The sequence below is a fragment of the Ahaetulla prasina genome, chromosome 15 (assembly GCF_028640845.1).
Source record: "Ahaetulla prasina isolate Xishuangbanna chromosome 15, ASM2864084v1, whole genome shotgun sequence".
Classification (NCBI taxonomy): Eukaryota; Metazoa; Chordata; class Lepidosauria; order Squamata; family Colubridae; genus Ahaetulla; species Ahaetulla prasina.
The window spans coordinates 14,452,231-14,465,863 of NC_080553.1; the positions used below are offsets into that span (position 1 = coordinate 14,452,231).

General features: G+C 45.8%; 1 protein-coding gene across 2 annotated transcripts in view; it reads right to left on the minus strand.

The window, feature by feature from the left end:
* GCN1 (GCN1 activator of EIF2AK4) overlaps window positions 1-13,633 on the minus strand; it is an 80,733-nt gene that overhangs the window by 62,626 nt on the left and 4,474 nt on the right. For both annotated transcript variants that reach the window (XM_058158466.1, XM_058158468.1), the window contains exons 4-13: window positions 12,629-12,760; window positions 11,500-11,608; window positions 9,523-9,621; window positions 7,915-8,049; window positions 6,408-6,476; window positions 5,153-5,261; window positions 4,505-4,579; window positions 3,528-3,656; window positions 2,622-2,672; window positions 83-181 (exon numbers count right to left, since the gene is read on the minus strand). In XM_058158466.1, the coding sequence (XP_058014449.1) occupies window positions 83-181; window positions 2,622-2,672; window positions 3,528-3,656; window positions 4,505-4,579; window positions 5,153-5,261; window positions 6,408-6,476; window positions 7,915-8,049; window positions 9,523-9,621; window positions 11,500-11,608; window positions 12,629-12,760 (1,007 nt within the window). The remainder of the gene's footprint in view (window positions 1-82; window positions 182-2,621; window positions 2,673-3,527; window positions 3,657-4,504; window positions 4,580-5,152; window positions 5,262-6,407; window positions 6,477-7,914; window positions 8,050-9,522; window positions 9,622-11,499; window positions 11,609-12,628; window positions 12,761-13,633) is intronic.

Consider the following 13,633-nt stretch of genomic DNA (forward strand, 5'->3'; position numbering starts at 1 on the left):
GCTAGAAATTCCACAGCCGGAATCGTGGGTTTTTTTTTTGGGGGGGGGGGTGTCTTAGAAAGAATAGCCAAAATGTTCTTACCTTCCTGCTGAAGGAAAGGGATGAAGAGCTCGACCATGGTCCCACTGAGAACTTGATTGGATGCCCCCGAGACTGCATGATGGCTGCAACTGCCAATCCCTGAAAGGAACAAGAGGCCCCACCTCAAATTCAATTTGAATTTCACCGATGGAAGGGGTGCGCAACTTGGGCGTCCTCCTGGATGAACGGTTGTCTTTTGAAGATCATTTGACGGCCGTCTCCAGGAGAGCTTTCTACCAGGTTCGCCTGGTGCGCCAGTTGCACCCCTTTCTAGACCGGGATGCCCTATGCACGGTCACTCACGCCCTCGTGACGTCTCGCCTGGATTACTGCAATGCTCTCTACATGGGGCTCCCCTTGAAGGGCATCCGGAGGCTGCAGTTAGTTCAGAATGCGGCTGCGCGGGTTATAGAGGGAGCCCCTCGTGGCTCCCGTATGACACCAATCCTGCGCAGACTGCACTGGCTACCTGTGGCCTTCCGGGTGCGCTTCAAGGTTTTGGTAACCACCTTCAAAGCGCTCCATGGCATAGGGCCGGGTTATCTACGGGACCGCCTACTGCTACCGAATACCTCTCACCAACCCGTGCGCTCTCACAGAGAGGGACCTCAGGTGCCGTCAGCTAGGCAGTGTCGCCTGGCGACGCCCAGGGAAAGGGCCTTCTCTGTGGGGGCTCCCACCCTCTGGAACGAACTCCCCCCAGGACTCCGTCAACTTCCGGACCTCCGAACCTTCCGTCGCGAGCTCAAGACACATTTATTCATCTGTGCAGGACTGGCTTAGATTTTAAATTTATTGGGGTTTTTAAATTGGTTTTAATATTTATATTTATATTTTTTAATAATTTGGCATTAGAATAAGTTTTTTAATGATTATCTTAATTTGTATATAAATGTTTTATGTGCCTGTGAACCGCCCTGAGTCCTTCGGGAGATAGGGCGGTATACAAATATGAATAATAAATAAATAAAATAAATAAATAAATAAATTTTCCTCCCTTCGTGAAAACAAGGGTGACTCTGCGGTCGCCAAATTGACAAAACGCTCAGTTGCAAAACGGATCCGGAGCCCGTCTCCCAAATTTTGCACTCTGCTCCAGGAAAATAATTTCTGGAGAAAATTTTGTAAGGCGCTTCTTTTTTCTTCTTGAAAGTCTAAAACTGTGCTGATGAATCGAACATGACTGTTGCAACATCTGCATTACCGTACTTTTCGGAGTATAAGACGCACCACCACCCCGGCCCCAAAAGAGGGTGGAAATGTTCGTGCATCTTATGCACCGAATACAGCCATTTTTGGCTTTCTGAAACCCTGCCTGGTGGGCGTCCCATTTTTGCCAAAAATAGGCCCGTTTTTCACAAAACCAGGATGCGCGGAGCGTTTGGGAGTGCTCCTAGGGGCTGGGGAGGGCAAAAACTGGATGCATGGGGGGGGGGATTTGGGAGGCCGGGCCTGTTTTTGGCCACCCAAACTCCCCACGCGTTGCGTTTTTGCCCTCCCCAGCCCCCAGGAACACTCTGCAGGCCTCCCAAATACTCTGCGCATCCTGTTTTTCACAAAAACGGGGGCCCGGGAAGGGCAAAAACCGGATGCGCGAAGGCCAAAAACTTTTTTTTTTTCTTGTTTTCCTCTTTGAAATCTTGGTGTCTTTTTTTAAAAAGGTTTTTTTTTATAGACAAACAAACATACAATACATAATCAATCATTCAATGTATCATCTGAGTACATCTTTTGTGTCTTCTTACTCCTCCAATATTTATCATTTCCTAATATTATAATTTCATTTATTACAATGTTTCTCCCACATTTCTTGATTTTCTATTAATGCATTTACGGCATCTATCTTCTTTCTCCTCTTTCTTCTTCGCTTATTTCATTACCCTGTTTCCCCTAAAATAAGACATCCCCTGATAATAAGCCCAATCGGGCTTCTGAGCACATGCGCTAAAATAACCACCACCACCCCAAAAAAATAAGCCCCTCCCCACCAATTCTTGTAGTTAGGGTTAGGGAGAAAAAACTGGAAATCAGGTAAGATGGCAAGAGGAACCCCGTCTTGCTCTATGTGGCCCAAAATAAGAAGACCTCCCCGAAAATAAGGCCAAGCACTTATTTCAGGGTTCAAAAAAAAATAAGACAGGGTCTTATTTTCGGGGAAACACGGTACAACATTACCCTATATATATATATCTTCTCTAACCAATGGTAAAATTGCCCCCATATCTTAAAGTATTCTGATTCCTCTCTTTCTTTAATTGTCAACGTCAATCTATTCATTTCTGCACAATCCAATATTTTCTTAATTACTTCCCCCTCCGTAGGGATTTTCTCTACTTTCCATCTTTGCGCAAATACCATCCTCGCTGCAGTTATAATATGTATAATAATATATATATTTCCTTTATTAAATTTCTCTATCTAGGATACCCAATAGGAACAGTTCAGGTTTGAAATCTGTACGTTGAAATCTCGGTGCGTCTTACAGTCCGAAAAATACGGCAATTCCATTCTCTATGATCGTCTCTTTTAAGAACTTTACCTGAGAGGACGCTGATCTTTTGGGCCACCACAGTCAGTTTTCCTTCCGAACCTGTCAAAAATTGGAGTTGTGAAGTTAACGTGGAGTTTTAAAGAAATAATAATAATAATATCAGAGTTGGAAGGAACCTTGGAGGTCTTCTAGTCCAACCCCTGCCCAGGCAAGAAACCCTACACCATTTTAGACAAATGGCTATCGAACATTTTCTTAAAAATTTCCAGTGTTGGAGCATTTGCAACTTCTGCAGGCAAGTTGTTCCACTGATTAATTGTTCTCACTGTCAGGAAATTTCTCCTTAGTTCTAGGTTGCTTCTCTCCTTGAGTAGTTTCCACCCACTGCTTCTTGTCCTGCCCTCAGGTGCTTTCGAGAATAGCTTGACTCCCTCTTCTTTGTGGCAACCCCTGAGATATTGGAACACTGCTATCCTGTCTCCCCTAGTCCTTCTTTTTATTAAACTAGGCATACCGAGTTCCTGCAACCGTTCTTCATATGTTTTAGCCTCCAGTCCCCTAATCATCTTCGTTGCTCTTCTCTGCACTCTTTCTAGAGTTTCAACATCCTTTTTACATCGTGGCGACCAAAACTGAATGCAATATTCCAAGTGTGGCCTTACCAAGGCGTTATCAAGTGGCACTAACACTTCACGTGATCTTGATTCTATCCCTCTGTTGATACAGCCCAGAATTGTGTTGGCTTTTAATAATCCTAAACTATATTCCTAAATAATAATCCTAAACTAAATAATCCTAAACTATATTCACTCAGGATGGCGAAAGACGGTTTTGCCTGAATGGTCTGTTGGTCATTCAAGGGAGGAACAATCTGCTTGGGAAAAATCACAATGGGGTCTTCGCTCGTTTCTGGAGCCTGACAAAGCCGTTTCCCCCAAAGGAAGAATTACTGACCTCCCAAAATGGCGAAGAGGTGCTTCCCGAAGGCCTCCATGGTGGACGGGTCACTGCACTGCAGAGCCAAATTCTTTAGGGCAACTACGGCCTTGTCCATCAGATGAGAACTGTTGGATTTCAACTGGCCTAAACATCAAACATGGGAGCCGTTAAAAGAACTAGGGATTTATTTTGGGGAAGAGGTGCAACAGAATGAGAATGCTGAATGGAAAAGAACTGTCAACGCCATAGTCAGAGATGCTCGATAAAATCACTCCATGGGCAGGTGGAATTTCCTACGGGAGCATTCTTCAGATGTAATTCCTGTCCCTAAAGGTAAAGGTAAAGGTTCCCCTCGCACATCTGTGCTAGTCGTTGCCGACTCTAGGGGGCAGTGCTCATCTCCATTTCAAAGCCGAAGAGCCAGCGCTGTCCAAAAATGTCTCCGTGGTCATGTGGCTGGCATGACTCAACGCCAAAGGCGCACGGAACGCGGTTCCCTTCCCACCAAAGGTGGTCCCTATTTTTTCTACTTGCATTTTTACGTGCTTTCGAAACTGCTAGGTTGGCAGAAGCTGGGACAAGTAACAAGAGCTCACCCCGTTACACGGCAGCACTAGGGATTCGAACCGCTGAGCTGCCGACCTTTCGATCGACAAGCTCAACGTCCTAGCCCCTGAGCCACCGTGTCCCATTATCCTGTCCCTAGAATCATCCTATACCGGAGTCCTCCATTTACAAGCATTTGTTACATGACCAATGGAAAGGTAAGTTTGCAATCTACCGTCTTTCCCCGAAAATAAGACCCTGTCTTATATTGTTTTGAACCCCGAAATATAAGTGCTTGGCCTTATTTTCGGGGAGGTCTCATTTTTTCAGCCTCTGAAACCGCCGTTTCGGAGTATAAGACGCACCCAGATTTTCACCCTCTTTTTTGGGGGAAAAAGGTGCGTCTTATACTCTGAAAAATACGGTACGTAAACAAAAGCACTTACTGGCTAGTCCTTTCACGATGTCCAGAGCGTACTGGCTGAGATCAAGGGTGACAGATGCCAATAAACAGGAAATTGCTAAAGACAGAAAAAGAAGAAGTACGTTCAGTCCAGTGTGCCGACGGCCACACCAAAACCAACCACTGCAGCCGATTTTGAATTCACAGCTGCGGAGGTACCGATAGAAAAATAAAAGAGGGACCTCTGGAGATGCCGGGATGTAATGGATTGTCAGGCTTGTCCCAACTAGGTCCCTAGGAAAGAAAGACCCTCGACTCCCTTTGGTTGAAGTGATGGGTACTTTTACGAAGGATTGGTGGGTTAGGGTTAGGTTAGGCCCTCCAGCTCTTTGCCACCAGCGGCGCTTCCCTCCAGCCTTTGCCCAAAGCCCCGCACCTGGAGGCCGAAGCAGACCCCAAGTCGGAATTTCTGCCCCCCTCCACCCACACAAAAAGACCCCAAAGGGGGAGACTCTCTGCAGCAACACAAACGTTCACTGCACGTATCCGTCCCAGGGGCCGTAGTTTGAGGACCCCTGATTTAGTGCAAGATAAAAAAAATTGCAAATAATTTTTCTGCGGACCACCAAAATTTTCTCGTGGACCACCGGTTGGTGACCGCCGCTCCATCTGAATTCCCTCAATCACTCACTTTCGATGGCGTTCTCTGAGCTCCTCAAGAGAGATTTCTGCAAAGCTGGCAACATGAGGTCCTTGAATTCGGAATGAGACACATACCGGAGCAGAGGCGTGCAATTGTCCTGCAAGGAACCAGCACCGCTTTAATAAGCAACAGCACTTAAGACTTATATACTGCTTCACACTGCTTGAGGTTTATAGAGTCAGCCTATTGCCCACCCATCCCGAGAACCTGGCCACCTTTGGGAAGTTCGTGTTAGTGACTGTTTGGAGTTGCAACGGAACTGGGGAAAAAAGTGACTTAGGACCATTTTTCAGACTTAGGACCGCTGCAGCATCTCCATGCATTCGGATGCTTGACAACTGGTCCCTATTTATGACGGTTGCGCTGTCTAGGTGCACGTGATCCCCTCTTTGTGACCACATGACAAGCAGAGCCAATAGGGAAGCCAGGTTCACTTAACAAGTGCAGTGATTCACTTAACGAACGTGGCCAGAAAATGGAGGCAAAACTCACTGAACAAATTTCTCGCTTAGCGACATGAATTCTGGGCTCAATCTGTCGTCGTAAGTCGAGGACGGCCTGCACCTCAGATGCCACAGGCAAAGCAGATTCCGGTCTACAGAAGCTTTTGCTAAAATTGGCTTATGGCAGCGCAAGTCTATGCAGAGTTTACCGGGGCCCAAATTAGCACCCGAATTCATGGTTTGAGGGGTCCTTTTTTTTAAAATCAATTTTTCTTATTCCCTCTCCCACATATTTTATGAACAGAGTATTGGCCATATCATACGTTATACAACTTCTCATATCCAAATAGATTTTACTTAGTTACAATTTCTGCCAAAGTTTTAATCATCTTAATATTTCTATGCTTATTTATGTAAACCGCATCTTCATTCGCCCTCAAGTTCTAATTTCTCCATTTTTTACTGATATTTATTCTCTTTAATTATTTTTTAGATAATTCAGTCTTTATCCTAGTATGTTCAAACATATTCGGGGTTGCCTTTCTTCCATTTCATCTTTTTTGTTCCACAGCAATCTTTCTTCTTTCTCTTTCCTCTCCCTCCCTTCTTTTATCCTTCCTTCTTTTTTTTCTTCTTCCCTCCTCTCCTACTCTTCTCTACTTCCCCTCCCTTTCTCCCCCTCCTCCTTTCTTCCTCCCTGTCTAACCGTCTCTCCTACTCTTATTTCCCCTCCCTTTCTTCCTCCCCTCTTCCCTTTCTTTTCTCTAGGCCTGAGGGGGCTTTTGAGGGATTTCTCTCACCAAGACGTGTTTATGAGGCTTGGTCTTGCTCATCAGGATGGTCTTCACGTAGAAATCAAGCAGGGCAGCCTGAAGAACGAAAATAGTCATGATACTGACATGCAGAGATGGAATTCAGCCGGTTCGGGCGAACCGGTAGTGTCAATGGACACAATCCTGTCCTATATCGCTGTGTTTTTGCTACACGCAGGTGCGGATGGCGCGCGCGAGCGAATTGCCATGTTGTTTGACGTCGCATGCATGCACGGACAGCGCACACAGGCGAATGGCTGTGTTTTGTGACACCGCACACACGCACATGCGCTCACATTTCTGTTACCGGGAGAACCAGTTGCTACAGTGTATGTGTTGTGTCTCGCCCGCTTTCACCGCAGCCGGGGCCTTCTTATCTGCTTCCGAACGCTGAGGAATGTCCTAGTATGCCTCCCGGCCCCAGCCCTGGCTCCATGCCCAGACAGGCTGAGGAGGAGGAAGCACCTCCAGCCCCCAGCTCTGGCTCCATGCCCAGGCAAACGGAGCAACTAGACCTCTCCCCCTCCCCCACAGCATGTGAACCTGAGGGAGGTCAATTACCAACAGCTGCAGACTGGAGTGACCCTCGCTTCAGAAGAATTGAAAGGGGGCGGCGACAGAAGGAAGGGAGGGGCAGGCCTGGATAAGTGCTGAGTCATGGAGCCACACCCCATGGCCTATATAAAGGATCTGCTTTCTGGCATTCTCTGAGTCAGGCAAAGTCTAACATATCTTGCTGAAGTCACTTTCTGGTCTCCTGCCCGCCTTGAGAACTTTGCTAGGACTTTGGCAGAGCTGCAGAGGCACGCCTGATTCGGATTTCCCTGACCCGGTCGTCAGCGGAGGAGTGGGACACAACAATATGAATCTCAAGTCTGTGACATGTTACGACACGTATCACTTCAAAGTGGGTCAGAGGATGTGGGTTCGCTATGGAAATCACAAACATTATACAGCCCAGTGGTAAAATGTAAAATTTGTTACTACTGGTTCTGTGGACGTGGCTTGGTGGGGGGGATAATGTGACCGGGTGGGCGTGGCCAACTTTTTATTTTTAACTTTTAAAAGCATTTTTTTCTACAACCTCTTCAGCTGAAGAGGTTGCAAAAAAAATGTTTTTAAAAGGCTCTGACAATCCCAGCTGAGTTGCCTAATCGTCAGAGGTTTTTCTTTTCTTTTAAAAGCTTTTTTTTTTTGCCTTTAAAAGAAAAGAAAAGCCTCTGACGATCAGGCAACTCAGCTGGGATCGTCAGAGCCTTTGAAAAGCATTTTTTTTTACAAGCTCTTCCGTCGAACAATGGTGGCAAGAAAGGTTGTAAAATGAGGGAAAGCTCACAACTGCTGTCTCGCTTAGCAACGGAAATTTTGGCCTCCATTGCGATCATAAGTCGAGGTCTACCTGTCTCTCGCCCTACTGCACTGCTCGCCTTTTGCTAAGCAGCCGCTATCTTTCTCCAACCCCAAATAGCCTTTAAAAAAAAAAAAAACACCTTACCTTGTGTTTGTTGATGGTGCTGAGATCTTTCTGGCTAGTGCAGAACTGCACAAGCAGGCCCAGCATGATCGCATATCCCTGATTAGCTTCCAAATGAAGGATTATGGAGAGATATTGATCTACCAGCCCAGGATTCTGAGGTCAAAGGAAATGAAAGAAAATAAATAACTGTTATGTCCCCCTCCCCACTTCACAGAGCAAACGCAAAGACGCGTGTCTCCCAGTCTTTTTATTTGCTGCAGACCTGATTTTCTTCAGTTGAGGAAATACTTGGCAGTGACCGTGCAAAGGCCGGCCAAGTTCTGAGTCCGTTATCTCGTGTCCAAGATCCGTTGCCAAAAACTCACTGACAAAGTCCTTTAACCCTCCAAAAACTGAGCTGCAGTGCATCCTTGGTAGCTTTTTTTGTCCGTCACAAGGGCCACAGGGCAGCTCCACCCGCTTTTATACCCTGTGGGGTGTGGCTCAGTGACTCAACAATCTCTGAGCCTGCTACACCTTTTCCACTGCTGCGCACGCTTATTTTTTTGTCGCTGCCTCGGATCAATCCAGGATTGATCGTCAGCAGCTGGGACTTGAGGCGTTGCCAGGGAGGAGGAGGGTGCAGGAGAGGGAGGCCTTGTCAGCTCCTCCTCCTGGCCAGCAGCTGGAACTTGGGGTGGTGCCAGCGAGGAGGGTCCTGGCGAGGGAGGCCTTGCTGGCTCCTCTCCCTCAGTCTTCGAGTCACTCTCCTCCATGAGGACTGGCTCGGGGGGGCGGAGTCCCCCAATATGATAACGGCATATGAGAAGCCAAAGAGAAGTGCCTGCTTTGACCTGCAACCCAGTGGTGAAGTGTAAAATTTGTACTACCGGTTCTGTGGGCATGGCTTGGTGGTGGGTGTTCTGGGTAGGCGTGGCCAACTTTTTTTTTACTTTTAAAAGCATTTTTTTACAACCTCTTCGAATTGTAGAAAAAATGCTTTTAAAAGGCTCTGACGATCCCAGCTGAGTTGCCTGACCATCAGAGGCTTTTGTTTTCTTTTAAAAGGATTTTTTTTTGGCCTTTAAAAGAAAAAAAAGCCTCTGACGATCAGGCAACTCACTTGAGATCGTCAGAGCCTTTTAAAAGCATTTTTTTTACAACCTCTTCGGCTTTTAAAAGGTTCTGACAATCCCAGCTGAGCCATGAGATCATCAGAGCCTTTTTTTTTTTTTTTACTTTTAATAGCATTTTTTGGGCGAAGAAAAAATGCTTTTAAAAGTTTTTTAAAAAACCCTCTGATGATCAGGCAGCTCAGCTGAGCATGGTTGTGGGGGGGGGGGGAGCAGGGATTTTTGCTACCGGTTCTCTGAACCATCCGCAGCCATCGCTACCAGATCAGGCGATCTGGTCCGAACCGAGCGCATTTCACCCCCGCTGCAACCCCTACACCCCCAATGCAGATTTCTCACGTCTTGGCAACTTTGAAAGCATGTGGACTTCCAGAATTCCCCAGCAAAACACGCTGGCTGGGGAACTCTGAGAGTTATTAATGCTAATAGTTCTGCGTTGGAATAATTAGTATTAGTAACTAATCCTGAAGTGCTTCCACAGTGAAAGGATTTGTTGCTGAAAATGTAACTTCACCTCTTTCCAGAGTCTGTTCAACTTCTTCACGGCTCCATTCACCACAGGTTTTCGGGAGCCACCCAGGATCTCCAACAAAAGGAAACACTGAACTTCCACCTGTTAACAAAGTCAAACAAAGGGATCATTTAATTCGTGATCTGTTCCTAGCTTGTGGACACTGCTGGTCAGCAGCCGTATTTCGCGGGGCTCCTTATTTTGAACCAAGCAAGGGCTGAGGGGACCAGGACGTCTGCCTCAGTCTTCCCCAGCATGAGGCCCTCGAGACATTTCGGACTACTAGAACTCTTCTGTCATCCCTCCAGGTATTTTGGCCTAGGAAACTCACCATCTACAACTTCCATCATTTTTGAATATTACCGTATTTTTCAAGCTGTAAGACACACCTGACTATAAGATGCATGTAAATTTAGAAGAGGAGAAAAAGAAAAAATGGTTTTTGGCCTCCGCGTGCCCCATCTGGCATAATAGTTTTTAATATTTTAAACTGGGGTTTTTATTGTTTTGGGGTTTTAAATTTTTTAAATTTTATATTTAAATTTTTAACTATCGGCCTTTTTGTAATATGCTCTATTTTAAATTTTGGTTTTAATTTATTTAAATTAAATTAACCATTAATTTAATAATGGTTTTATATATATTGTGTTTTATTTTGGCTGTACACCGCCCTGAGTCCTTTGGGAGAAGGGCGGTATAAAAATTTAATAAATAAATAAATAAATAAATAAATTTCCAGGCTTTTTTTCTTGGCCCTTTTCCAGCCTTTTTTCTTTTTTTTTTTCAAAAAAAAAAGGGCCAAAAAAAAAGCCTCAGAAACAGGCCAAAAAAGCCTCCAAAACAGGCTGAAAGAAGCTTAGAAAGTGGGCCAAAAAAAGCCTCGAAAACAGGCTGAAAAAGTCTCGAAAACAGGTTGAAAAAAGCCTCAAAAACGGGTTGAAAAAAAATCCTCCAAAACAGGCTGAAAAAAGCCTAGAAAATGGGCCAAAAAAAGGCTCAAAAACAGGCTGAAAAAAGCCTCAAAAACAGGCTGAAAAAAGCCTAGAAAGTGGGCCAAAAAAGCCTCGAAAACAGGCTGAAAGAAGCCTCGAAAACAGGCTGAAAAAAGCTCCAAAAATGAGCTGAAAAAAGGCCTTAAAAAGGCTGAAAAAAGGCCTGAAAATGGAGCATGCGGAGGCCAAAAACGGCAGGCGGGTGGGCAGGGCTACAGCAATATTCGGCCTGTAAGATGCACAGTCATTTTCACCCCCTTTTGGGAGACGAAAAGGTGCGTCTTATAGTCCGAAAAATACGGTACTTCATCGAAATTTATTCCAAGACCTTATGCCAAAAGTTCAATTTGTTGACCCAATTAAATTCTTCCTTCTCTACACAATGCCGAATCTTGAGGCATTTACACCCCCTTGACAGTTGGGAAGAGAAAGCACCAATTATCTTAGTAACCTTAACTCAGGGGTCGGCAACCTTAAACACTCAAAGAGCCGCAAAGGTCCTAACCGGAAGCCCACCGTTCAGTTCTGGAGCCGACCGGAAGTCCGGTTTCCCCATCATAGAGTCTCTTCCTTGCGCGGCATCTTTTTTCCTCTACCTCTCCTAACCAAAAGCCCTTTCAATTGTGGAGCCGATTGGAAAACCCGCCCCTTGCCATAGAGTCTCCTCCTGGTGCGCCGTGGCTTTTCACCTCCTCTCAAAATTGTAGCACCGACTGGTAACAGGGAGCCGCAGCACAGGGATGAAAGAGCCACACGCGGCTCCAGAGCAACGGGTTGCCGACTCCTGCCCTAACTTAACAACTGCAGTGATTCCCTTAACAACTGTGGCAGGGAAGATCGTAAAACGGGGCAAAACTCACTTAACAACTGTCTTGCTTGGGCACAGAAGCTTGGGGGTTCAGTTGTGGTCCTAAAGGACCACAAAGGACTACCTGTAATCTAACCAAGGTTAAGGGTAAAAGGTCACAGGAGAATCAAGGCTTCGTACCAGTTTCTCCCAAGTTTCTCCATGCCTCTTGTCTTGCGTCGGGAAGACAATGCGAACGAGCAGACAGGTCCATGAGAGAGCCAGAGAAGCAGCAGAACCACTGCTCTTGCTGTGACAAGAAAGGAAAAACAAGGGAATTACCTCAGACTTCTGGCAATATCATACGACTCCCATCGCTGGTGCAGATGGAAAAGTTAAGTCAAACGTTATAGAGTAAGCCGAAGGATTGCAGCTGCACCAAGATGCACAATTCTAGTGAACCACCGATTCATGTGAATTCATTTCATTGCCCTGATACAATTTGATTGCAATTTCCTCAACCGTTTGTACAATGGCCAGGGACAAATAAATTCCAAGACATCTGATCACCTCGTTATCATCTTCTTTGAACGACCCTGTAACCCCTTGAGGGGTGGAGTCGAGGCAACTGAATGGAGATGAGTGTTTTACTGGCCGGATGCCCTTCCTGCCCGCCAATGCGGAGTTATGTATCAGCAGATATATTCTCGAAATGCCCAGAGAAATATCTGCCTCTACCTAGGATCGAACTCACAGCCTCCTGATTGTGAGGCGAGAGCTCCACCTCTAGGCCACTGCACCGCTCGTCAAAGGACATCTGATAGCTACTCTTAATTTTATCAGCCCTGTAAGGTCGGCCAGACTAAGGTGGCGCAGTGGTTAGAATGCAGTATTGCAGGCTAATTCTGCTGACTGCTGGCAGCCAGCAGTTCAAGTCTCACCGGCTCAAGTTTGACTCAGCCTTCCATCCTTCCGAGGTCGGTAAAATGAGGACCCAGATTGTTGGGGTTTGCAAGATGCTGACTCTGTAAACCGCTCAGAGAGGGCACTAAAGCACTGTGAAGCGGTATATAAGTCTAAGATATTATAAAGCTAAGAGGTGAAAACGGTTTCAAAGGAGCAGGCTGTACTGGTTTCTGAAACTAATTCCCAAAGAGTCTAAGGAGATTCTCAACCTTCCAGGTCATGGTTGTCCCAAAAGGTGCTTTTTTCCCCAAAAGCAATTGGACTTTCTTGGGGTTTTTTTCTTTGAAAACATTTCGCTTCTCACCCAAGAAGCTTCTTTGGTTCTGTTCCCAAAGAGATCTTTGGGACAGCGCGCATCTCTCACCTGGATCCGCCAGATTTGCTGCTGATTCCTGAAGACTGCAGGGAGTACAAAAGATTCTTCGCCGTCACTTCCGGCTGGCATTCGGCAAGCTGACGAAGAGCCGTTTGAAGGGCTCTGTGTGACGCAGCATCTCTAGCAAAAAAAAAAAAAATGTGGCAATTTGAGAGACGGGAAGGGAAGAGAATTCGTGAGCTGAAAAAATCTGATTCTGAAATATCCTGTCCTCAATCAAGCTTTCCTAAGAAACTGCCTGTTTATTTCAATAGCGAAGTTTACCGAAGATAAACTTTTGCTAAACAGGATTAGGGGCTTGGAGGCTAAAACATATGAAGAACGGTTGCAGGAATTGAGTACCGTATTTTTGGGAGTATAAAATGCTCCAGACTATAAGATGCAGCTACCCTTTTTTTTGGTGAGGAAAACAAGAAAAAGAAATCTGCCTCTGCCTCCCAGCAAGGTTGCCTCCTTGCAGCAAACAGCCTGCTTTGCTTTCGTTTTCGTTTTCAGCATAGCTTGATTACACAAGGAAAAAAAAAATCTGCTCCCAGCAATTTACCTCCTTGCAGCACGCAGCGGAGGCCCCCGCAAAACAGCTGAGAGTGGGGAGGTGGAGCCAAGGGGCAATCAACTTGTGCTAATCAGGTTGTACTGAAGCTGAAATGGGCTATTTCTTCTTGCTGCTTGCTGCAAGGAGGTAAATTGCTGGGAGGCAGAGAAGCCAAAGGGTGGGGGCCAGTGGGTCAGAGGGGCTACATTTGTGGTATAAGACGCACCTAAATTTTCACCCCCTTTTCCTTTTCACCAAATTAGATATACCGTATTTTTTGGAGTATAAAATTGTATACATTTTTTTTGTTCATTTATACAATTGGCTAAGCACCCTATATTACCATAAAAAGGTAAAGGTTCCCTTCACACATATGTGCTAGTCGTTCTAGGGGGCGGTGCTCATCTCCGTTTCAAAGCCGAAAAGCCAGCACTGTCCGAAGACGTCTCCGTGGTCAT